The following is a 25,473-nucleotide window of genomic DNA, read 5'->3' as shown; positions in this document are numbered from 1 at the left end:
GCCCAGTTTTTGGAACTGCCACGTTCAAAGAGAGATGTTTATGTAAGTGTAGCTTCTGGGCAGAGGGTAGTTAGGTCCTGATCCTAGGAACTCAAGTTACAAGTTGCATCTTATATAGGCCTTTTATCAATCAGATTTCAGTATCAAAAACTTCCTAAAATTCAGTTTAATTAAAGCAAGGTCATGGAAGAAAACTTTGCAATTCCTTCCACCTTCAGCTACTTGCATTCTCCAGAATGCTTTGGAAAATTGGGGAAGCCGTCTTGACTAATCTGGTTGTGAGGCAATGCTGGGTTAAGTGGTGGTAAACTTTCCTTCTGTTAACTTCTGTAATTTATATTTGGATCCAAACCTTATTTGGGATGATTCCTCCTAACCCCTTCACCCATCTTACATTGTTCAGAAAGGCTTCCCACATCATCCACATAAGCTTTTTATTGGGGGGGGGGAGATGTCTAATCTGCTGGGGGCAGAAGGGACACACAACTCTTATTCTGAGAATTTAAATTTTTTGCAAGTTATCTTCAGAGCCAAGCTTGAGCCATAAGATTTTGCTCCAGTGGCCAGCTGCTCAAAAGTCTTAAGTTCATTTGCAAATGTTATTGCCGTGAAGCCCAAATTTTTGTAGCAGCCATTTCTTTAGGCTGTATGGTATCAATAACAGTTATCTGGTTTAGCAAATCTATAAGGCCTCAGGCACTTTCCTCTCCCCCTGCTTTCATATGATGTATTCAGCAGTGAGATGATTCCTTGTGCTGCGTACCTAAACAGATTTTGTATCAACATGTTTAGAAATGACAGAGCCTGACTAATTCAAGGACACATGAAAGAGATTCTCCATGCAATTGTGGGTGCATGGCCAGCTGAGGGAGCTGGTGGACTGAGATTTTCCATGTCTGTTAGTCTCTTCACTCGCTCTCTCTATATTTATCAGCGATGGAGCTGCAAATTACAAGCCTTTGAATTCCTCCAAAGGAAATATATGTCATCTTGGTTCTAGAGCAGGGGTCAGCAACCTTTTTCAGCTGTGGGCCGGTCCACTGTCCTTCGGACCATAACTATATTTTTTGGGGGGAGAGAATGAACGAATTCCTATGCCCCACAAATAACCCAGAGATGCATTTTAAATAAAAGGACACATTCTACTCATGTGAAAACACCAGGCAGGCCACACAAATAACCCAGAGATGCATTTTAAATAAAAGGACACATTCTATTCATGTAAAAACACGCTGATTCCCAGACCGTCAGCGGGCCGCATTTAGAAGGTGATTGGGCCGCATCCGGCCCCCGGGCCTTAGGTTGCCCACCCTGTTCTAGAGCAAGCTGAATATCAATACCTTTTGCCTACCCCAGAGCATATAAGCAAAACTTGCCTTCTAGCAGAAGCTGGTGCCTTAGGCCAAATGGGGGTACTTGCCCCACCCTAACTCTCCCCAAGCTATACTGCAGTCCCTTCTCGGTTCCTTACATTCATATTCAATACATTACTTAACATTTCGAGAGACACTGACTTGTTTCTGTCCATCTCTTCTATTGGCCTATCATCTCTGGGCAGCACAACCAATCACAACCATCCATATGGTGTCACCACTGTCCCCAGGGGATTTTAAATAATAAATCCCAGTAGAAGGAGCTTAGGGTGGGCAGGGGACCCCTTTGGGCCTCCATTTTGATTATGTCCCCCACTTTCCCCAGGGGATTGATCAGAGTCCCTCGGAAGTTCCAGATAATTATGGCGGCGCTTGGGAAGAGCTTCTGCAACCGATCAGATGCAAGCATTTCAGTCTGAGCCAATCTGAAGTATGCATTTGCAATCTGTTCTTGCTCCCCGCCCCCCGAGTTTACGTTTCCATCATCTCACTTTTGTGAGCAGCACTATCCTCTCTGAAGCCAGCCTGCCAGCCCTTGAAAGCCATAGCAATAAGTCTTTGTGAGTTCATCTCCTTGTTCAAATGGGCAGTGAGGGGCAGGTATTTTGCTGGCCTGGAGGGGATGAGAGAGAAGGAAAGAGCTGTGGTGGGAGTATTTTGGGTCTTTGCTGGCATTGAGGGGGGAGAGGAGAAAAGCAGAGCTGTCCAGGAAGGGTGACCAATAAGCCTTTGGCACTGGATCAGGGAGTTACGCAAAAGGGAGAACTTTGCCAATCTGATACCAGATTTGATAAAATGTCAAAGGGAAAATAAATAAAACGGCCTGATCCTATGCATATGCTATATTCCCATGCGTATTTAGCTAAGAGAAAATCTCGTTGAAATTTCTGGGTAAAGATGATTATGATCAGGCTGTGCAGCTGAATCCCCAAAACACACACAAACCTGGAAAGGAATTCCTCTGAAATCAGTTGATTTGCCACCATCTAAACATAGATTCGAACTGAAAGTATCCAGATTAGGCTGCAACAATCTCGACCAATTAGGAGATAGTTCTGTTTTTTTGGTTCCTAGGCCATTTTTAAACTCCGTCCTCTAAAGCAAGTAGTAAATACACCATGGTGTATTTAGTTAGTGGCCATAGGGGCAGGTGCTAATGAGCTGCCTATCTTTGGTCTATGACAACCGTCTTGCATCATTTAAGCTTTATCACAACAACAGCCACGAGCTCACACAACAGCCAGTCTGTTTTTCTTCAAAGCGCAGGCTGCACTGTGGCATTCCCTGTGAGACCACAATAGCCAATAGGTGACATCTGCAGAGAAAAGGCAGAGGAGCTGGCAGAGCTGACTGGGAATTTCCTGAGCTTCGGTTCGAGTTCTGTCGACATTCGTCTGTGCTGAGAAAGAATGAAGTGCGCCTCATGTCGAACTTATGGAGAATCACTGTGCCTGCTATGGCTGCAGAGACTTGGAACACGGAACTGCTGCCTTCTGTATCGTTTCTGCTGCATTAACAACACCAAAGTGACTTCTTCAGGGCAGTGTGTGTGGAACTCGTGGGCTGGCCAGGCGACACAACCCTCTTCTGAGCCTTGCTGATGTAATCCAAAGGAAAGCAGAACGATACGTTTGGCACTTGCTTGGCTGGAGGAGTTGTTGGAAGGAGTCAAAGAAGGCCTTAGGGACTCCGCTCTGGATTTGTGTAGGGTTTACTCCTTAGCCTTTTCTTCTCCCACAAGGCAGCAGATAACAGATTTTTTTCCTCAGGGTTAACTCCCAAAGCCTTTCTCACAAATGGGTATAGCCGCAAGACGGCAGAGGTTTAGGATCGGGTCCATGCAGAGGTGTTAATTCAGGGACAAGGCTAGCCAGCCACTGATAACACACTCAATAGGTCTGCATTTGGCACTGCACTGTACAAAATTTAGATGTGAAGCTTCCATGAGCCAGACTCGTTCCAGTTTTGACAAATCTGTATTCTAGATATGGAAAGCTGACAGGTTGTTGCCATTGCTTCTGCCTGCACCCCCTTCTCAGAGGATGCCTTGCAGCATTGAATGTTTATCTCTCCTGCACTCATTGTTCATCCCAATGTAAGGAGGAAAGCTTTTAATCGGAAGCAATCATTATGGTACAGCACACTCTTCTTTATTAAAAGCCATACTGGATGAACTTGTTAAACACGACTGCACAAATCATTTTATTACTTGCGTTCGTAGCTGGAACTGAACTGCTAGATGTGATATCTGAATATTTCTTTAATTGAATTTGGGCCCACAAGTGTTAACTATATAAACATTACAGACGTGGCAATACAGCTGGAACTTTTGGAACCAGTTTATCATCATTTCGCCTCCCGCGGCTATTTTTTAAAAGATGGTTTAAAGGAGCAAACATTGTGAGCAAAGTAATATTGCTCAGGTCATCATTTGATAATGAGGCTTAGCCAATTGACCCACCTGTTTCTCTGAACCTGCATTTTTCCCCCTGCTGCCAAATGAAACCAGTTGCCTGTGAAACTGTACAGAGCTGAAGCTGTTTACTTTTCCGGATGTCTTATTCCTAGCTCCCGCTTACTCTGCAAAGACGAATTTGTCTTCTAGGAATCCAATTTGGATAATTCATTTTGTCCTGTATTTGGTGGTGTTCAACTGAGCTTTATTCAGAGAATACCTACCGTAATCAATGGAACTGACTTTGCCATGTTTGTTCATTTCAATGGGTCTACTCTGAGTAATGCGTAGTTGGCTACCACTCCATCTCATTTCTTCTCTAAGTTTGAAACAAACTTCTCTTTTAGAGTAATCGTACAGGTGTGATGGTGTTTTTAAATCCATACAGTGGATGCATCTTAGAGCAGGATACCTACACTCATATAGTAATGAAGATATGACTGAGGTGCAGCTGTTTATAGGAACGCAGGATGTTGCCTTCCACAAAGTCAAGTCATTCATCCATTTAGCTTGGTGCTGTCAATGCAGGCAGCCAGAAGCTGTCAGGATTTCAGACACGAGGCTATGCCAACACTTTGCAGGAAGTGCTTCATTCTGTAAAATGGGCCACACAGCTCATCAGCACCTTCAGAGCCAGTGTGGTGTAGTGGTTAAGAGTGGTAGACTCGTAATCTGGGGAACCGGGTTCGCGTCTCCGCTCCTCCACATGCAGCTGCGGGGTGACCTTGGGCTAGTCACACTTCTCTGAAGTCTCTCAGCCCCACTCACCTCACAGAGTGTTTGTTGTGGGGGAGGAAGGGAAAGGAGAATGTTAGCCGCTTTGAGACTCCTTTGGGTAGTGATAAAGCGGGATATCAAATCCAAACTCTTCTCTTCTTCTTCAACTGGCAATTTGGCCGCCGCCTGCTGCCACAGGCACTCTTGAGTGAAGAGTCTTCACAAAAACTGCTTTTGCTGCAAGTGAGTGGACCTAGACTGGAAAATTGACATTCCAATCCCACCCCGCCTCAGAAAGGCAGCATTCTAGGGGACCATGGGCTGTCCACAGTTATTCATCCTACCTTACAGGATTGTTGTAAGGACAAAAGGAAGGGCCTTAACATTGGCTTCACTCTCCAAAGGTAGGGTGTGATACAAACGCCAGTTATGTGATTCTCCATCATTCTTCGTAAAGCTGAACAGAAGAGTAACTGTGGTGCTATTATTAACACAATAAAGTACCACCCTGTGTATTTAAAGCACATTCAACACATGTGTCTTCCCCCAAAGAATCCTGGGAACTGTAGTCTGTTAAAAGATGCTTTGGATGGTAGCTCTTTGAGGGGGGAAACTACAGCTCCCAGGATCCTCCAGGGGAAAGCCAATGGCTTTAAATGTGCACAGAATGTACTTTAAATGTGTGCTAAAGGAAGCAGCAGAAAAGCATGGCTGGTGATGAATTGCAAGACTCTGTTCATACTGTTCTCATTTAATGGGAGAAAAGAGCGAGCAAGCCATGTTCTAATCATGGCTTAGTGTTAAGAGGAGAGCCATGCAAAGGAGACATGTTAAATATGCATTGACTATGTTAAATTGTGTTAAATAGATGCACATTTGATATTTGGGGCTTACAGGCAGATCCATATAAAGCAAAAGTGTCACCCTGTATATAAGGATTCTCAAAGGGGTGCCATTGCAGCTCCCTCCTGAATGCAGAGATGATTCAGCTCAGAGGTACTTTAATTGCTCCTTCAAATGAAGCAGGCTGGACAACATGACTCTTGAACCTGCTTTTTTCCTCTGCCTCAGCACTTCCTGATAACAGATACTCAAAAAAAAAAAAAAAAAAAAAGGAAAACCAGAGGGCATTTATAATCTGCTCTGGATAGGTCACGTCAATCTGATAACTGCTTTAACAGGAAAATATATGTGAATAAGCAGGAGATACGAAGAGGTTCTTCACAAAATATACGACGGCTTTTTATTATTATTATTATTATCATGCCACCTCTAATATTACGCTTTTTGCAAGCTTTCATGACGAGATCTAAATGCGTGACTTTGCAGAAAATTGGAAGCTTGGGTCAGTCCATTAAAAGATACCATCTTTTTTTTCTTGCCTTCATCTTGGAGACAAGGGAGAAGCACAGCAGCAGTGTCTCTCCTTGGTGCTAGGCAGACTGGGGGTTTGCAGGCCTTCCTTGGCTGATATGTAGAATGAAGGTATCCACTTAGCAAATTTGTCCCTCATTTTTTGGGCTTCTGCTGACTCTGTGGTATTGGGCAGGTTTTCCATATAATGCTGTTTGCTGGACTCACCCGGACTCGCCTTTCACAGTAAAAAGACGTGTTGTTTCACATCATCTTTTCTCAGACTGCTGCCTTCTTGCTGGCTGCTCCCAGACACTTGAAGTCCCGCCCTAGAGAGGTTCGACTGGCTCTCCTTGTTGTCCTTCTGCTGGCAGGTGGAAGACTTTCATGTTAAAATACGCTTTTGGGAATGGGCTCTTTTAAAGGAAAGGGCTGGTGCTGTGATGTTTTTATTGCCATTATATGTCTGTTTTAATAGATCGTAACTATCATCTGTCAAGCTATCTAGCTATGTCTGTCTGTCTGTCTGTCTGTCTGTATCTATCTATCTATCTATCTATCATCTATCTGTCTATCATCTATCTAATGTTTATTTGACTTTTAAATTATTGCTTCCCCTCCCTTGTGTTTTTAGCTGTTTCTATTTTAGCTATAAGCCTCTTTGAGTCCCAGTTGGTGGAAAAGGCATCATCATCATCAATGTGTGCTAATTCTCCCTTTTGAGTCTTTAAAAGAGAAAATAAAGTCAATGCTGGGTCAGGAACTCTCTGAATAAATCTGGTATCAGCCAGCAGCTATTATGACCCAAGGCTGATGAAGTTCACTGATATGTATCTGGGTTGCCCCATGCCTTACACACACACACACACACACACAGTCCTATGTCACCTTCAAACACTAGCAGACATATTGTGGCATAAGCTTTAAATTCTAACCTACACTAACTTTACATACTGCTTTATGCTGCAACAGATCTGTTAGGCTACAATCCTATATGCCCTTCCCTGGGAGTAAGTCCCATTGAAGTCAGGTATAGGAGACTGAAGACTCTTGCAGCTGTGCCGTTTATGATGCTATAGCTGCTGTTCGTTCCAACCCTCTTTGAAGCAAAATTGTAGCAGGCTCTTCACACCATCGGTTGCATGTTGATGTTTTATGGGGGGAGGTTATTGTGCTTTCCCCCATCCACATACAAGTGTTCAGATTGAGGACAGTTCTGAGACTGTAGTCACACCCCTTCCATTTCCTTGTCCCTTCAACCGGTGTATGTCAGCATTACAAGCGCGCACATGCATCTGTAATTACCGTAACTTGAAATACCTCCACATAGCAGAGCTACAGTTCTGGGGTGATTTAGCAATCAACACCTCTCCTCAGGGACTCTTGGAATTGTAGCTCTGTGAGTGGAAGAAGGGCCTCCTAACAACTCTCAGCTCCCTCAACCCTTATAGGTCCCATAATTCTTTGGGGGAACCACCGCTGTTTAAAACGGTATCATAGCGCTTTAAATGCATGGTGTGAATGTGGCCTGAGGCTGAGGAGAAGGAAGTTGGCAAGCAGTACCACCACTAGACTGGTTGCAGGTAGGAAGGAAGGCAAGTGAAGACCAGCTGAGGGTCTTCATATTTTACTTGAGAAGTGCTGGAGTAAGGGAAAAGAAACTACAACAGGGGAAAAGTGGGGTGGGCTGATGGGAGATGCTCAAGGATCTTTGGAAGCAGATGTGTTTTATGCTGTTGGATTTCTTCTGGAGTTACTGGACCTGGCCTGTGCCATCTTCTGAGCCAGGGTGATCCTGGGAGTAAATAAAAGAGCCTTAAATATTGGGCAACAGACCCACTGCACTGAGTTATGCTTCGACCAAAGAATCTGAACTTTGTGCTCTCTCTTAACTGTGGTGACCTCATCTTGCTGCCCCAGCAGCAGTGTTTAAAGTCCACCGGAGAAGGGTGTACACAAAGGCTGTGTAAAACTTTCGGAGTAGCTCAGTTGTCATTTGTCACTAACCCCTCGCTGTCTCGCTAAGCTTCCCCTGTGGCTGGATTTGCTTCGCCCCACTTCAATATGAAACTGTTCGGCGGCTTGTTGATTCTCTGCATGTCTCTGGCTGTGGGGACAGGCACTGAAGAGCCAACCCCGGACGACGCAGCCCATCCCTCAGCAGTGCCCGAGGAAGCCTCTCTTTCAGATTGGGGTATTGGGACCATCCGGGATGGCTTTGAGACTGTGAATGCCTATTTAGACTACGTATCAGAGCTGCTAGGAGGGAAGAATGGCGTCTGCCAGTACCGGTGTAGATATGGTAAGCTCCTCTTCTTCTTTCACTTCTACTTCGAGCTTGTTTCATTCCAGTTAGTGATATATTCCCCCCCCCCCTTGCTGCCTGGGCAAATTCAAACCTATATCAGCTTCTCAATAGTTGACCAGAATATTGCTTTCTACATAAGAGGCCTGCTGGATGAGTACATAGGTCCAGCCAAGGGTCGATCTGCTCTGAAAGTAATGAAGATTAAGCTTCAGGGCCCATAATCCTGGACTGGCCCCAGAAGCGACTTTAGTCCACAGTGCTTTTTTTTTTTACGGTTCTAGTAGATGCAAACTGAGTCGCATGACTCTAATTGATTATTATTTTGTTGTTGTCGTATATATTTCAATAACCCCAAAGTTTGAGAGTCAATGCCACAGATGTTGTAAAGGTAAACAGCCCCACTGAAGAACGTAACAGTGGTTAGTTCATTGCTGGTTGAAAAGGACCCCCCCCCATAACAATTCAAGTTTCAGGGCCCCCAAAATGTCCAGCACCCTGTTCTCACAGTGACCAACCAGATGCCTGTGGCAACCCTGCAAGCAGGACCTGAGCACAGCAACACTTGTGGCTGGTATACTTGGAGGTAGAGCATAGCCATCTTGTTGTCATTTTTTTTATTATGGTTGGTGAACTTGCACACTTTTGCTAGGCGTATTTGTTAATCTGGGCTACATACTGCCTGAAGTTTCTAAGCCATCATCATTAACATAGTTTATGTAATCCTCATTTCACCTATTTAGAATGGATAAATGTGTCCTTTTACTTTTCCCTGAACCAGGCAACAGATACCTCAAAATTCAGACCTGTCTGCCCCAGTTCAATAGACTAGGGCAGCCTTTGCTAACCTGCTGTCCTTCAGATGTTTAGGACAACAACTCCCATCACAGACCCTCCAAGTGTCCTTAATTTCCAGGGATGCCCCTGATTTAGAGAATCCATCCCGGTTTCTGATTTGATCCTAGAATGTCCCGTTATTCCTTACAATGTCCCTATTTTCATTGGAGAAATGTTGGGGGTATGGAGTCATCCAATCCCCAAGGTGTCTGAAGGCAATCCTGTATTTTGAAGGGTGTTTTTTTAATGTTTAATGTTTTCTTACGTTTTTATATACGTATGTTGGAAGCTGCTCAGAGTGGCTGGGGTAACCCAGTAAGATGTGTGGGGTATATGTTGGAGGGTATGCCATCATCCCCATCTGTCCAAAATATCTGATGGGCACCAGGTTGATGAAGACTGGACTTCTAGAATCAGGTTTCCAGGTGCTGGGTTAGAAATCACTTGCACCAGCTAGTGCTACATGGGCAGTTCCCATCCACATGCAGCTTCTGGAACTGTCCATGTGGTTTGTGTCACTAGATAGGAAGCTTTAAGCAAAACAGTCAAGACTGCTGGTTTGGTCAGCTCGGATTTCTTCTTTAGTAGTAGAAACACTAAACATTTGCTGTCCAGAATGGTTTGGGGGATAGTGAAGAACACCCACAATCTCTTTGGAGGCCCAAAACTTTGTGTTTTCTCTTGTTTTGTTGAGACTAACAAGTTACAACCATACATTTTGCTTTTATGGTGCCTCCCACACTCCATTAACCTCTGAAATTGGTACCAATGGAATCCCCAGGAGCTGTTAATCAATTCGCTGCTCATTTCTTCCCCCAGAGTGGAGGGTTGTTATTCACCTTGATTTTTCTTTTCTGGGTCACAAAAATTCCTCAAGGCTTTGCATCTTTAAAGAAACACACAGACTGATTATTTCTGTAATATGTGTGGCTGCCCAGTGCTACAGATGGTTTGGGTTCAATTCACACATTACAATGGTACCTTGGTTCTCAGACTTAATCCATTGCAGAAGTCTGTTCCAAAACCGAAGCGTTCCAAAACCAAGGCATGCTTTCCCATAGAAAGTAATGCAAAATGGATTAATCCGTTCCAGACTTTTAAAAACAACCCTTAAAACAGCAATTTAACATGAATTTTACTATCTAATGAGACCATTGATCCACAAAATGAAAGCAATAATCAATGTACTGTACTATAAAATAAATAAAACAGTATTGTAGATGATAAAAAATTAAATTATTATTTTTTTCTTACCTGCACTGACGATAGTCATTTTTTGCGTAGGGGGCTTTTATCCATTTCTGCAGTCACACAATCAATAAATCAGTAGGTTCCACACAGTCACAAAAACAAATTAACTGAAAAAGCCTCAAAAACAAAAAGGCAACATAAATAGCAAAAACAAAAGCACTAAATAGAACGCTGCAATCAGAAACGGAAGGCTTGAATTGCAATGGGGGAATGCAAATTAGCAGCACAACAGGAAACACAGGGGAACTCAAAACGGAGCACATTCGGCTTCTGAAAAAAGTTTGAAAACCGGAGCACCTACTTCCGGTTTTACAGTGTTTGGGTTCCAAGTTGTTCGTGAACTAAGCTGTTCGAAAACCGAGGTACCACTGTACATTTTAGTGCAATGCAAACAAGTACGCTCATCAAAGATTCAGCTGTTCGTCAGGTGTACATTCAACTGCAAACCTGGGTTAACAGCCATGTCATGTGTGGGACATCCTTGAAGAACGCAAGAAGAGGCCTGCTGGATGAGGCCCCAGGCCCATCTGGGCCTCTAGTCCAGCATCCTGTTCTCACAGTGGCCAACCAGGTGCCCACAAGACAGGATCACACGATGCTTTCCCTTGGCTTATCCACCAAGCGGATGGGGGACCGGTGCCAGTAAACGAAGGGAGGGATTTATCCTGTTATGATATGGCATCTGACATGTCATCAAGGGTTAGGGCATCTTGCCCCTCATTTGTTCTTGGAATGCTGACAGCTAGGTTGGCAACCAGCGAAAGTTTGTCCATATCTGAAGTACAGACTGCTTGGCTCCTGGAGAGTAAATAATGCAGTACCTCAGACCACTCTTCCACCCCCCACCACTCTTCCACCCCCCACCGGTAAATATTCCTATATTTTCAGGGTATGAGTGTCATTGCTTAGGCAACCAAAAGGCATCACACACACACCACATGAGGGGAATATTTACAAGTTTAGGGGAGTCCCAAGTTTTTAGAAGGTACAAAAACCCTGAGATGGAAATGCATTGTGTTTCTTGACCTAGCTGCGTTTCCATTGTATACATGAACTGGATCATACAGAAAACAGAGAACCCACAGTATTGGGTTGTTGGCATGCAATGCTACTTATGGGAGACACATATTTGCTCATTGACTGTTGATATCTTTTGAAATACTACATTTTACATCAGATAAAATAAAAAACAAGATGTCAGCACTTGAATTTTGACAGGATATGCCCTTTCAAAATGAGTATTTAAATTCTGAATGTGAAATGGATGTTTTACATGTTGAGTGTTGGAATTAACCACTTTGCTAGATTTTTAAAAACACCTTTGCAAAATTAAATTTCAATTTCAATTCTAGTCTGTAGTAAATAGCATGAAATAAAGGATATGGATATGTATAGATATGAATGACTTCAACTTTATATTATGAAACTTGTTTGGCAACAGACTATGGGGGACACTTGGAACAGTGCCAGTCATGGGACTGCAACATCCACCAACGGGGCAGGGCGCAATCCTGCTTGTTGTAGCAGTAACATCACTCAGTACCCTCTACTGTGCAGCAGCACTTTTGTGCAGGGGCAAAGCTTGACTCCACTCTATGGTGGCCGCCTGCCATCTTACATCACTAGAGGTTTCATTGACCTATGGGCCAGGGACTTACATCTTGGGCCACTTAAAAGATCAGGTGGCTACCATGGATGGATTCAAGTTTCACCACCGCCTGGTGCTAAAAAACATCTGTGGAGCAAGGTGCTGAAGGGACCTTCCAGCCCTCTGGGGCCTTCAGCTGCTGCTTCTAGTCCTGTTCCCAAGGATGCCCAACTAAATTGATTCCTTGCTCTTTGGCAAAGCCAAGTCAGTCCTTTCCTGATGTTCACCAGCCCTGCAATAAGCTTTGTACAAAGTCCTCCTTTCCTAGGCTGTCACATCTAGAACTATTAATGCTTTCTTTGGGTGTGTTTTCCACTTGTCTTACAGGGAAAGCACCACTGGCCAGGCCAGATTACAAGTCTCCAGAACCCAATGGCTGCAGCTCCTATTTCCTGGGTCTCAAGGTACCCGAAAGTGTATGTACTGCTAACATCTCATTACCCAATGAAATGATTTACTAACCACACTTGCCTTTTCAGGCAGGGTTGTGATTGCTTGGTGCTTTTTGTCCCTTGATCTGTCCAGGCTCTCCGAATGGGAAGAGCATCCCACTCAATGTTTGCCCAGGCAGCCGCTCTCATCCTGATGTCAAGCGCAAGCTGTCTGCCTTGTGTGTGCCAGAGGTGATGGCTGGCTGCTGATGGCAAACAAAGCGATCACGTCTCACTTGACTGCTACCCGTACCCGTATAATTTACTGTTTGATTGGCCAGTCACCCGAGCATTTAGCCTCCAACTGTTGGTGGCTGCTGCGGTGAACAAATAAATCCTCTGGATGGGGATTGCATAAACGGATGCAGGATTCACGACTCCAATTATCTTCATAATTACAGAAAGGCAAAAATGAAAGGAAGCGGGATCTGTAATAAAAAAGAAGTGGAAAAGCATTCCAAAGAGCTGACATGGTACCTGGATATGAACCAGATTGGAATGCATGAGTTGTAACTGATGGGCTTTGATCCTAAATGCCAACTGGCACCATTGCCTCAGAGGGACTCAGCACCTGGCAGTTCAAGGCTGATGGGCAATATATTCTTTTTTTCTTCTTCTTTGGCAATCACTCGTAGCTGAGTAAGATTGTCTTCCATCAACACGGTTTTAACAATGGGTTTGTACGTGATTGTGGAGTCCAATTCTGGATCCACATGTCCTTCCACAGTGGGGACATAGGCTTCCAGGTGGGAGTTGGTCATGGTGAGGGTTTGCCAAACGTGCCTTCATCTTAGCAAGTTTCTCCCTTTTGTCCTGAGTTCGAGTGTCTTCAAAGCCTATGACACTTTTGGTAAAGGCTGTTCTCCAATTGGAGCACTCGCAGACCAGTGTTTCCCAGTTGTCAGTTTTTCTACCACATTTTTAAAGATTTGCCTTGAGAGAGTCTTTAAACCTCTTTTGTTGACCACTGGCATTAAGCTTTCCATTTTTAAGTTTGGAATAGAGTACAGTAGTTGCTTTGGTAGACGATAATCAGGCATCTGCACAACATGCACTCCAATAAAGTTGATGTTGAAGAATCATATATAAATGACAGTGTCCCCCTGTTCTGTAAACGTGAGTTGCTCCTTGTCAGTGGAAGCCTCACCATATATGGCTTGATGCTTCCTTGGAGAAGATTCGTCCTTCTTTAATGCTGGTCAGCAAATTTCACTGTGTTCAGGGTGTTATCTGACCAAACAAAAGAAATATGTGTGGTTCATTGACGTATTCAGGTCATCTGTGGGGCGAAGGTGGACGATGACAAGTCTGTTCTTGTATTAACTGCCATCTCTGTAGTCAAAAGTCTACATGTTAGGACAGCCTTCCCCAACCTGGTGCCCTCCAGATGGTTTGGACCACAGCTCCCATCAGCCTTGACCAGAGGCTGATTTAAGACAATGGTAACCAATAAGGTGCCAGGTTCAATCCCCGGCATCTCCAGCTACGTCTGGGAGAGATCCCTTCCTGAAACCTTGGAGAGCTCCTGCCGGTCATTGTGGGCACTGCTGAGCTTAGTGAACCAATGGTCTGATTTGGAATGAGGCCGCTTCCAATGTTACTCCTTTGAGGGGAATTGGGAGCCTACAAAATCTGAAGGACACTGTGTTAGCTCTGCACAAGGAACTATGGCATTGTTTCCCCAAGACAAGTGACATAGCCATTTGATAGGCATAGCTATTGTTTAATCTCACTGCAGCATGTTTTTCTCATCCTGCTGGTCTCCTAAGAACTATCAGTATCAGGCAGTTGCAGCTAATCCATGCAAAATTAAATTTTATAAACAGCATTCAGAGAAGAAATATGAGGGGTGTGTGGAAGCAATGTTGTGTGTCAGAGAATATTTTCTTCCCTCTCCTTTCATGTACAGCTGGATATGGGTATCCCTGCCATGACTAAGTGTTGCAACCAGCTGGATATATGCTATGATACCTGCGGGGCCAACAAATACCGCTGCGATGCCAAGTTTCGCTGGTGTTTGCAGTCCATCTGCTCTGACCTCAAGCGCAGCCTTGGCTTTGTCTCCAAGGTGGCAGGTGAGTTTTCCACCCAGGGATGCAATCAATCAATGGAAGTGTAACTCAGTGACGGCTGACTTCCCAAGCAGTTGGTGGGAATGAGGCAGTAGGGAGTGTCCTTTGAAGGAGTGAAACTTGTTTTTTGCAAATTTCTTCAGTCTCGAAAACATGTTTTTGGGTGTGAGGAATTCAAATCGGCTATTATTTTTGTGTCTGGACAACATTTAGCTTGGTAAGTCTATGCTTGATAAAGAAGCACATCAACTGCTTTCGGAAAGCCAAAGAATTTTAATTTTACCTTCTGAAAATGCCAGGTAATGCTATTTCAAATTATATATTAACAAGCCGCAAAGATACTTGCTAACACTTTGGACACCACAGCCAGGAAAAAAATGGCACACGCTTTTACACAGCATCAGCAGGGGCTGTTACAAATGGAAAGTGGACCAGGCAAACATAAGCTGCATTCATAACATACATTTGAAGCAGTATGCTACCACTTTAAACAGTCATGGCTTCCCCCAAAGAATTATGGGAGCTATCATTTGTTAAGGGTGTTGAGAGTTGTTAGGAGACGCCAGTTCCTCTCGCAGTGCTACAATTCTAAGAGTTGCCTAGGAAGAGGTGTCGATGGTTAATCCACTTTGTGAACCGTAGCTCTATGAGGGAAATAGGTCTTCTAACAACTCTCAGCATCCTTAAACCACAGCTCTCAGAATTCTTTTGGGGGAACCCGTGGATGATTAAAGTGGTAGTGTAGTGCTTTAAATGTATGCTGTGGTGTGGCCATAAACTTGCAGGGCTGTGTCTTGCCCCAGAAAAATGTTGGGTTCATGAGCTGCCAATTAGCTACCTTCAGTGAAAGGATAGGAAGATGTGTCCATGTTGGTTGTTTTTTCCCCATTTTTTCGAGTCTTAAACTGGGTTACTCATATTTCTACATATGTTTTCAATTCTTTCTTTAAAAAAAAAAGTCTTCAGGCATATTTGTATGCATTTCTATGTGTGGTTCTCCTGATGCACACCTTGTCGCAGTCAACTTTTTTAAAAAAAAGTTTATCCATTTTTAAAGCAATTTCCCCCAACAGAAGGCCTGTTACCTTCACTGTGAGGTTTTTATGCGCAGCTTTCATTAATATTACATTTTTGTACATATTCTTTGGCTGGAGAAATTCAGTGCAAAATCTGAAGATGGGCCAATTTCCAAGAAGTATTTCAGTATCGTAGTGGGAGAATTTGGGGATTTAGCGTTAAAATGCAAACTAAATCAATTTCTCCCCCTTCACTCCTCCTGTGTAGATGAGCAGATTTTCGGAAAGATTCCCTAGGAATCTTAATAAGTGGGTAAGGGAGGGCGAGGAGTCTACTGCCTAATGTGCGCTGCTTTGGAAAATATTGTTCCGACAGTGTCTAGCCTTTCTCCCCCCCCCCCCACACACCATTTACCCCTCTCTGGTTCAGCTTCCAACAATTAGATGGCAAAGGGGTCACTAATTTATTTTCCAAGTGTAACAATTAAGATAAATGGGGAAGTTCAGAGCTGCTGATGCAGACTCTCAGCAGATTCTCTAAGACAGTTTCCTTCATCATTGGCTTCCTGTCTCATTAGGATGATGGAACGTGTGTGGTTTTAGTACTTATAGGTGTTCACAACCTACTAGAAACCGAAGGGAAAAAATCATACCAGTAGCCCTGTAAAGATTATGTGCTGTGAACATCTTAGCGATTCATCACTTGCATCAGGGATGGGGAATCTGCAGGTTTTGCTCAACTTCAACCATCCTTGACCATTTCCCCCATCGGCCATTCAAACCTTTCAGATATATCAGCCTCCCATTTTCCTAGATTTCCTCTGCACCATGACGATCAAAACTTATATTAAATTGAAGTAATGAAACTCCCCACTTAATTATGGGTCTTCCCCTTGTACTCCTAGATCCCATCTTTGCCAGGGATGCAGGAACCTTTACTACTACTACTACTACTACTACTACTACTACTACTATTATTATTAGAATTTATATACCGCCCTATACCCAGTCTCAGGGCGGTCCACAGAATAAAAGCGAAATATAAAACCGCAAAATACATAATCAAAACAACAACAACCCAATAAACCCTCCCCCCCCAAAAAAAACCACAGTTTAAAAGGGCATAGAATGTCAATCAAATCAACCAAAGGCCTGGTTAAAAAGGAACGTTATTGCCTGGCACCTAAAGGTGTATAATGAAGGCACCAGGTGAACTTCCCTGGGGAGAGCATTCCACAGACGGGAAGCCACTGCAGAGAAGGCCCATTCTCGTGTTGCCACCCTCCGGACCTCTCAAGGAAGCAGCACATGCACACAAACCTGCTATTTACTTAAAAAGAAGAAGAGTGAGAGAGTCTGATTTTAAATGTAATGTCTTGTTTAACTGTTAATAAGAAAGGGAACAGTCAAGTAAAGTAGGGGTATGGAACCTTTCTCTTACAGGCCAAATTTGGCCTGCCAGACTTCTCCATTTGGCAAGCTACGCCCACCTGCCCTACACCTGAAGGCAAGGGCAGAGCTTGGCCAAAAGGGGCTTTGCAGGCACTTAGTGCCTGTAAAGCTCCTTGTGCAGTACTTGCAAAGCACCCAACAACCAGATGTTGAGTGCTTCAGAAACACTATGCAAAGCGCTTTGCAAACCCTGTGATTAATGCTTGGCAAGCACTGTGGGGAGAACTTGTAGAATGCTTTGTGCAGCACTTCCCAACCAGCCTGACAACCCGCTTCCCAAGCACTGGGCTTTCAAAACTTGCTCAGTCCTAGGCACATCACCCAGCTATCAGATGGTTGTTGGGGGTTTGGGAAGAACTGGGCACCGGGCTGCGCAAGCCCTTTGAACGACCTTGCCTCCATTGTCATGGGCCAACAGTGACAGGCATCAATAACCCAATATCATCATGACTTCAGATGATTGACAGGTGAGTGGTTCCCCACCACCACCTGGCAAAGTTGGCCCAAGAGGTTCAGGCCTTCTTGGCCGAAGGTTTTCCCACCCTTGGACTATAGTGTGATATTCCAGTGAGCATCCACAAAATAGTCTTCAGCTGAGCACAAACATGACAACATTTTATGGAAAGGTGAGGTAGAAATCCTAGCAATAAACAAACAAATTTGCAATGCAAATGACAGAACTGCTTATCAGCTACACCAGACACAGGAAACTGGGAACTGTAGCTTACCCCCACAGAGCTACAGTTCCCAACACCATTCCCGGGGATTCTTTAGGGGAAACCATGCACTTTAGATGTAAGGGATGTCTCCATAGCCTAGCACTTCTCAGCTGGCAGTTCCAATTAAGCTAAACCAGCTCCCCTTGGTATGATGGATCATGAAGCTGTCTGTATGACAAACAGCTGCTTATAGAGAAGCAGACGAAACCTCAGTAGGCACACAGTGGAAATTGGTGATTGGTCCTGACATGCTCCCCTTTGTCCTCTGTTCCAGCATGTGAATCAGTAGCCGACGCCGTATTTAAAACGGTCAGGACTCTGGGCTGCCGTCCTTTCATGGACAGCCAAAGAAGCGCTTGCATTTGTCAGGAGGAAGAACGGGAAGAGTTGTGAGGTGAGCGTCAAACTGCCTGACAGCGATGGCTCTGGATTCATGTGCCCCCTTGCTTAGAAGCGGGTCCGATCTCTACTCCCTACACAGGTGCAATTTTTTGGCAGCGGTTACATTAGGGGAGCAGATCATTGCAATCACTGCAAATGCCTTAATTGCAGCTTGAAGAGTGGAACCGATTGCCTTGGCCCGGCACTCTCGTCTGTTCCATCTGACAACTTCTTTCACCTCCCCAAAGCATCTGTTTGGCATAATGACAAACCTCAGTGAAGACCAACTGCGATGTGTTTGTGTGTGAGCATTCCAGATGTGATAAAGGATACAGAGAAAACGTGACATTGGCTATAGTACATTTCTGCAGCAAATATGCACACAGCCGACTGGCTGTTATCACCAGACATTTAATGCTGCCATAGTGGTGTAGAGCCAGTCAAGGGTCATGAGAATTCCATTCTATTGGAAAAACAGGTGCAGGGTTGCACCAGTAGTCCTGGATAATGGACTACTCAACAGCACACAGAATGGCTTGTTCTGGGGATTCCCCAAAAGACAAAAAAAGGAGAAGAATGACAAGATCACAGTATGGGTTTTGAGGTTACTCTTAATTTATTTCCATTACGGCATTGCTCCACTTAAAGAGAAGCAAAATACATATTGCTTAATAACAAGAAACAAAGGTATATTGAATATTTGAAAAGTTTATTATGGTAGGCCGTTGTAAAACTAACTTTTATTAAATAACATATATAGTTCAAAATAACATCAGAGCTTGCCAGTAACATTTACGATGCACTCTTCTAGCTACAAAGAATTACTGGTACTATTATTTTACAACTTCGGGTGACACAACTATATATATTTTTAGAACCATCCTTATTCTTCCAAAATATAACTCTTAGACCCTCTGGGTTATTTCTCTGTAAACACAAATTGGCACTTGTCCTAAATTTGAACGTTTTTGACATTTTGCCTGTTGCCGTCTGATAAAATAGCACCAGGATTCTTTTTCTAAACATATCCTGCTGCACCTAAACTTATGTTCTCTGGTTCTTGATTATCTGAAACCCTTGGAGCTGTTTTTAACACTGTTGAACTTGTCCAACCATTTACATTATGAATGCCTTACAGAATTTACTCTTTTCAGTACAGTATTTACTCTTTTTCATGATCCCATGACTAAATAAATCCCCCCCCCCCTATTTAGGCAATCCTGTGATAAGTGTGTTGTCTCCCAATGTTTCATTCCTCCATCTGAATTAATGTTTGGTAGGTCCATCAGTTAGTTGTTGAGCTTTTCGAAAATTCCCCCAGACGTCAATTCCACCTTTGAAATCCCGGTAATGGCAGCCCTACATCAGTTTCCTATACTGCCTTTTATCATTATATTTTAAATTCCTAACAATAGGTGTGCATGAGGAGAGCAATATGATCAAAACATTACAAAAGGTAAATGCTCTGTTATTTGGGATGGAGAATGGAGATTCACACTATAAGAATGTTACAGTTAATGAACTTCCTAGTAATACACAGTTGGCAAGTTAAAACATATAGAATTTTCAGCACCTAGTTCCGAAGCTTTTTTTGTGTGTGTGTAGATTATATAGTTTGAACACATGGTGCATATATCTTACATCAGTGCTGACAGTGAGCCTATGCAAGGCATTTGGCTACAACCAACAAAATATTTCTTAATAATCCTTACAAAAAGTAGAGAGAAGTTACAGGAAGAGGACAATGCAAAGGCTTTAAAGGGGAACAGCACGAATTCTGGACTTTCCTGGCCTGTGTTGAAGGAGAAAAGGAACCCCCCCCTTCTATATATTGAAACCAACTTGACTGGAAGTTTAATTTTACTACACCTGAAGGCAACAGTTGCCCACTCCCCAGCATCTGCTGCATGAGGCAGCTGCCCCCTTCTGCCTAATGGTAGGACTGGCCCTGATTCTAGCATAAGTACTTTGTGGACTATAGAGAAAGATGTGCCCCAACAGTATCACTGAGGTCCACAAAATTTATTGAATAGGAAATAGAAACTAAGTTGGTAACCCTATTCACACTTACTTTGGAGTAAGCACTATTGAACAAGGTGGTACTTACTTCTGAGTAGACAGTAATAGAGTTGCATTGCATTTCTTTTCACTTAATCCAGTAACTTGAATTAATCCTACCAGCTTCAGTGGTCGTGCAACCATCTTTTACAGGGTGAGATCTATCACACTGACATTTGGATTGGTGTTCATGAATCTGTCGCTGTGAAGAGCTTCAACACCTTTCCAGGCTGCAAATTACTATGCCACTGGTTCATCTGGCTTTAGGAAAGATTTTTCTAGGTCATGATGATATAGGATCTCACCATCTAAATACTATAAAGTGGTTCAAAACTCCTAGATTTTGAACCACTCTGCACCCGCTGCACTCCTTTAGTTTGTGTTGATTTCAACACCTAAAAATTATCACGTGTGCTAGTTAAGTTGTTGGTATGTTGCAGACAGTGTCCCCCTCCTCTATGTCAGTGTAGCCTTGTAAAAAACCCAAATTCCTATTCATGAAAATGTTATAGATCTGGACACTTTACATGCTCTTTGAACTAATAATTTCTAACAAAAATTGGTACCATTGTGATTCAAATGGCCCATTTAATTTTGCTCCAGCCATCCATTATCAGACATCAAACAGAATTTGGATGAGATTGCATCTAATCTGACCTTAACAAAGATCATAGGCTTTCACTGGGAAAAGAGGAAATCACATGGTTTTGTTTTTTGTTTTGTTTTGTTTTGTTGCCTTTATTTTCTGGCCAAACACAGATGACTGCTCACTATTGAAGGTACATAGGAGAAAGCATCAGTGAGACAGCATGTTCACAAGATAAGACTGCCTTTGCCAACCTGGTGCCCTCCAGATGCTTTGGACTACAACTCCTATCAGCCCCAACAAGCATGGAGGCTATAGGCCCAAACGGGGGTTGTAGTCTGGTGGGACCTAGGTTGGTGAAGGCTGAGATAGATCTACTCCTCCACATCAATTCTAATGGGACCACCTGTGAGGATGCGATTAGCCATGTGACTGGCTTCCTCTTCCTCTGACTCTGCCCATCTGCGCATCCGTCTGCGGCAGCCCTGGGCACAGCGAGACCTCTCATCCGTCACTCCACACACAAGGACACGGCAGTGCAGGAACACTTCCTGAATACAAAAGGAGATAAACGAATATGAAGCATCCCAAATGGCCTGGGGGAATCTGTCATGCACATCTGCAGAATCCAGGGATTTGCTAGGTAAAGGAAACAATTCAGGTTGGTGGGGGGTAGCAGTATTTGTACAGAAGCCAGAAACTCAGAAAACACCCTGTTTTGCCTCTCAACCACCTGGAACTTATAGGCTTCTGCAGTGGCATGTCTGAAACAGAAGTTCAGAGAAGCAACCTGCTAGGCTTGGAGCTTTTTAGGCTATGAGGCTTACAAATGATTCTGCCTGGGGCTTAGTATTCCTTCTATCTTCAGTGTAGTCTGCTCCCGAGAAGAAGAAATAGACTGAAAAGGCTGCACTGGGATTTTATGCCACAAAACAAAGCAGGTCAAGTATTGATCCAGCAGACACCTCCATCCCAAACTGCCAGATTTATGTGTACATGTTTTGCATATTATTTGCACTGAAAATGAGCTTAAATAAGAAAGAAAAAATTCATAGCAGATAGGTCACAAAGTTTTGATCAGGGTGGTGATCTTAAAACCAGACAGATTGTAAGTAATTTTAGGTTGCAACAGTATTCAATTCCTGAACAGGAGTTGAAAGTGGTGTCAACAATCTAAACATAACATAGTTTCGGCTTCTGCTGCACTCAGCAAAGTTGTCTCTTTTCCAAGTAGAAAGAGAGAATGTCTATAACAGAGGTTTTCAACCTTTTTGAGTCCACGGGTCCCTTGACCAACTACATTTTTTTCTGCAGCACCCCTGTGGGGCTCAGGAGCCCAGTTATGTCACCCTTGTGGAGTGTTTCCTCAGCTTCCTCTCATCTCCTCTCTCCTTGGGAGTCCTCCGGGCAGCCACAGCTGCCACCCCTGGTCTCTGAGCTGCACCTCCAAAGAAAGGTGCCTCCTCACACTGCCCCACAGGGGCCCGGGAAGCACTCCCTGGCCAGCCCCAGAGGCACCATTCGCCTGAGGAGCTTGTAACCAGGGCTGCTGCAACAAATAGCTGTACAAGCCTTTGGGAGGCAGAGACGTGAGGAGGGGGTGAAGGAAAGAGAAGAAGAAGAAGAAGAAGAGTTTGGATTTGATATCCCGCTTTTCACTACCCGAAGGAGTCTCAAAGCGGCTAACATTCTCCTTTCCCTTCCTCCCCCACAACAAACACTTTGTGAGGTGAGTGGGGCTGAGAGACTTCAGAGAAGTGTGACTAGCCCAAGGTCACCCAGCAGCTGCATGTGGAGGAGCGGAGACGCGAACACAAGTCTACCACTCTTAACCACTACACCACACTGGCTCTCAAAGGCCAGTGTTGCCTGTGACAATATTGCATCATCCTATTGCATTATGTGTGTGTGCATTGTATACATATATATATTCTCAATCACCCTCTTTGCCATTGCTACACTGTCAGTATGAAAGTATGAAATAAAAACAGAAGTCAGGGAACCAGCATTAGGAAAAGCATCTCCAGCAAACAGTAATCCTTATCCTCTTCCTAAAGTGAAATCCCTTATGAAGAACTAGAAGAAGGCAATACATCTCTGATTTGCATCCTCCAAGGGCACTTAGGAGACGAAAGGGAACCTCCTGCATCTATTGTCCATGCATCTGTGTCAGATGTTTTGCTAGCAAACTGCTAAAGGGGCAGCTGCTAAGCATTTTCACTCACCTTGTTGTCCTTACCCACAAATTTGAACACCGGCACTTGGAAGTGTTTGGCCAGATGATCTTTAGATGTGTATTGCTTCACAGAGTCATCAGAAACACAGCTGAAGAAAGAGAAAAATGTTAATGGTTTTCACAGACGTGGGTGGGGAAATCGCAACACATTCCTCCAAGAACAGAGGCAGCAGGGTAGAGAAGCCGACTCTCCTTGCTTAATAGATGTGTTAGTAACATTGGCAGTGGTATAACATCCAAAAATGAAGAGCGGAAAAGCAGAAGTGAGAATCGATAGCACTGCCAGAAATTGGAGAAGGGGGGGGGGGGAAGCAGCCAGAAGAATTGTCAGAATGCACAATGAATCTCTGAACATGCTCTCTTCCCCCCCCTCCTCTCCTGAAAGTCAAGGAATTTGCCAATATATTGCAATCAAGATTATCCTCAGTTCACCTTTTTGACCAGATATACACAGATAATAAAGAGCTGGCTCAAGCAGGCACTAGCATTTATTTCTAAGAATATAGTTTCAGCACTAAAGGCGCTCTGGAAACATAATCTCTTCCTTCCCTTTCTGATTCTCAAAAACACCAAATTATCACAAAAATAAAGTAACTTTTCACAGCAGGCTCTTATTTTTTCCTGTTGATTAATTGGGTCTCTTTTTTTGCAGCTTGGATTCTAAGTACTAAGGCAGGAAACTGACCATAGTTAAAGATGGCTTGAAAGAAAGATATGCACAAATCTTGAAGGTCTACACCGGGGTTGAGGAACATTTTTTCAGCCCAAGGCTGCATTTGAGGTTGGGATAGCTCGGTCGACAATGAGACTGTTAATCTCAGGGTCGTGGGTTTGAGCCCCACATTGTGCAAAGTGATTCTTCATGGTTCCTCATGGTCCCTTTCCAACTCTACGTTTCTGTGATTCCATGATTTCCTTCTGGACAACTTCCCAGGGGCCACATGCCAATTGAGAGTGGGGCCAGAGGCAACAGGGAACAGAGCAATGGATGTGAATGTTACCTTTGTATAGCAGGCTAGTTTCTATATTCAAACACGTACACCTCTCTATAGCCTCATTATCAGAGTTCAAGGCAAATTCTAGTCAGGAAGAGGGGGAGAGTCCCATGACCCAGATAAAAAGGTCAGGAGGACCACTTTTTGCCTTCAAATCTAAGGTTGCCCATCCTTGTTCTTCACTTATTCCACACCGGCCTGCCAAATCTAGTTGACCAGAGGTGCCATTGAATCAGTCCGATGCATACTTTGCAAGGTGATGCCTATCTCAAGCTGTCTTTGGCTCCCACAAGAACTATTTGTCTCTCTCCAACCAGAGATTCTTAGGGATGATTATACCTCTGAGGTTTGGGGGGCCTGTGATACCAAAAAATGGATGAGTCATCTTAGTAGGCATTCATCTGAATTTCCATCAACATGACACGGCATCTTATTCTCAACCCAGTTAATCCAGAATTGAAACTAGTGGAATTAATTCAGAGGAAGTAGCTGAAGTGTGCACTATAAATGTCATTCCCTGCAAAAGTATGATATAATACTACGGAAAATGCCCCAGCTATAAATTAATTGAGAAGAGGGCAATCCAAAATTATGTGATGTATTCTATCTGGTGTTTTCTTATTACAGGAGGAGAATCTTTTCTGGAAGGGGATTTAATTTTTTTTTATAGATGTTATTTTTCAGTAACCTGTCCTTTCAAAAAGAAAAAAGAAAGAAAGAAGCCATCTGGTTTTGCAATATAAGACAACATGGCATTTTTCTTTCCAGCAACCTAATCTCAGGAATGTGGACTTTGAATGTTCTAAACGCTGTAGATAGGAAGAGGAAAGAAACAGACTTGAACTATTATGCTCTTCCCCTGGCTATAATGATATTTAATACTTGGACTTATGGCATAAATAGCTAATTAACTGCTTAGCCAGGGGTGGGAAGGAAAGGGCTCATTGGGCAGGATTTAATTACATTTTTAGTCGTAATGATTGCCACTTGAATGTAGCTCCTTACATTATCACCAAAAAGGAGGAAATGTTTTAGTTCAGGGCTGTCCAACAGGTAAATCGCGATCTACTGGCAGATCGCAAGACCCTACCCCCAACAAAGCCAAACAACTTTGACTTCCTTTAAAAAAAAAAGCTCAACAACTTTGGTAGATCACTGCCAGTTTTTTTTTTTAGTGGGAGTAGATCTCAGTCTCTTGAAAGTTGGACATGCCTGTTTTAGTTGACATATGAAGCATGCTTCAAACTTTGTTGTTGTTGTTGCAGATACACATACCAGGCGCTAGCTGCCTAAAGGTTAAAATATATGTCAAGAAAATTACCAGTAATGTACTTCTGTGATTTATGTTCCTCTGTTATTCAAAGCTCATGCCATATTACAACAAACTAACACCTCTGGGACATGATCTGGCATTTGAAGAGTGGCTCGGGCAACACAGTCAGATGGGTGGGGTGTATAGAGATATATGAGAGAGACAGCAAGCAACTGGGCATCTGGAATGTAGATCACAACTACACGTTTTGACTGAATAGGCAAATGTATGAATGAGTTGTGTGAGAAAGACTGAGTGGCAGCAGTTCACAGGGAT

General features: G+C 43.6%; 2 protein-coding genes across 3 annotated transcripts in view; one reads left to right on the top strand and one right to left on the bottom strand.

Annotated features, from left to right (window-relative positions):
* Window positions 1–7,889: 7,889 nt before the first annotated feature.
* Window positions 7,890–24,714, top strand: PLA2G12B (phospholipase A2 group XIIB). Of its 2 annotated transcripts, XM_033149126.1 has the most exons (5): window positions 7,890–8,200; window positions 12,267–12,355; window positions 14,280–14,445; window positions 17,904–18,023; window positions 24,654–24,714. In XM_033149126.1, exons 1-4 carry the CDS (start codon window positions 7,963–7,965, stop codon window positions 18,020–18,022), a joined length of 612 nt encoding a protein of 203 aa, XP_033005017.1. In that variant the 5' UTR covers window positions 7,890–7,962; the 3' UTR covers window position 18,023; window positions 24,654–24,714. The 2 variants fall into 2 exon arrangements, with proteins under 2 accessions (XP_033005017.1, XP_033005018.1); XM_033149127.1 differs by lacking the exon at window positions 24,654–24,714 and having other exon boundaries at window positions 7,892–8,200; window positions 12,267–12,343; window positions 17,904–19,057.
* The window catches only part of OIT3 (oncoprotein induced transcript 3), a 31,655-nt gene continuing 26,042 nt past the window's right edge, over window positions 19,861–25,473 (bottom strand). The window contains exons 8-9 of the mRNA XM_033149125.1: window positions 22,880–22,979; window positions 19,861–21,205 (exon numbers count right to left, since the gene is read on the bottom strand). Of these exons, the coding sequence (XP_033005016.1) occupies window positions 21,029–21,205; window positions 22,880–22,979 (277 nt within the window). The 3' untranslated portion in view covers window positions 19,861–21,028. The remainder of the gene's footprint in view (window positions 21,206–22,879; window positions 22,980–25,473) is intronic.

Source organism: Lacerta agilis, chromosome 5 (genome assembly GCF_009819535.1).
Source record: "Lacerta agilis isolate rLacAgi1 chromosome 5, rLacAgi1.pri, whole genome shotgun sequence".
NCBI classification, from domain to species: Eukaryota; Metazoa; Chordata; class Lepidosauria; order Squamata; family Lacertidae; genus Lacerta; species Lacerta agilis.
This window is presented reverse-complemented; position numbering and strand designations above follow the sequence as displayed.

Excerpts from the sequence above, each read along its gene's own strand:
- PLA2G12B (XM_033149126.1), top strand. The coding sequence starts at position 7,963 with ATGAAACTGTTCGGCGGCTTGTTGATTCTCTGCATGTCTCTGGCTGTG. Across the intron at positions 8,201-12,266 it reads CCAGTACCGGTGTAGATATG|GGAAAGCACCACTGGCCAGG; the intron begins GTAAGCTCCTCT and ends CTTGTCTTACAG. Across the intron at positions 12,356-14,279 it reads GTCTCAAGGTACCCGAAAGT|CTGGATATGGGTATCCCTGC; the intron begins GTATGTACTGCT and ends TTTCATGTACAG.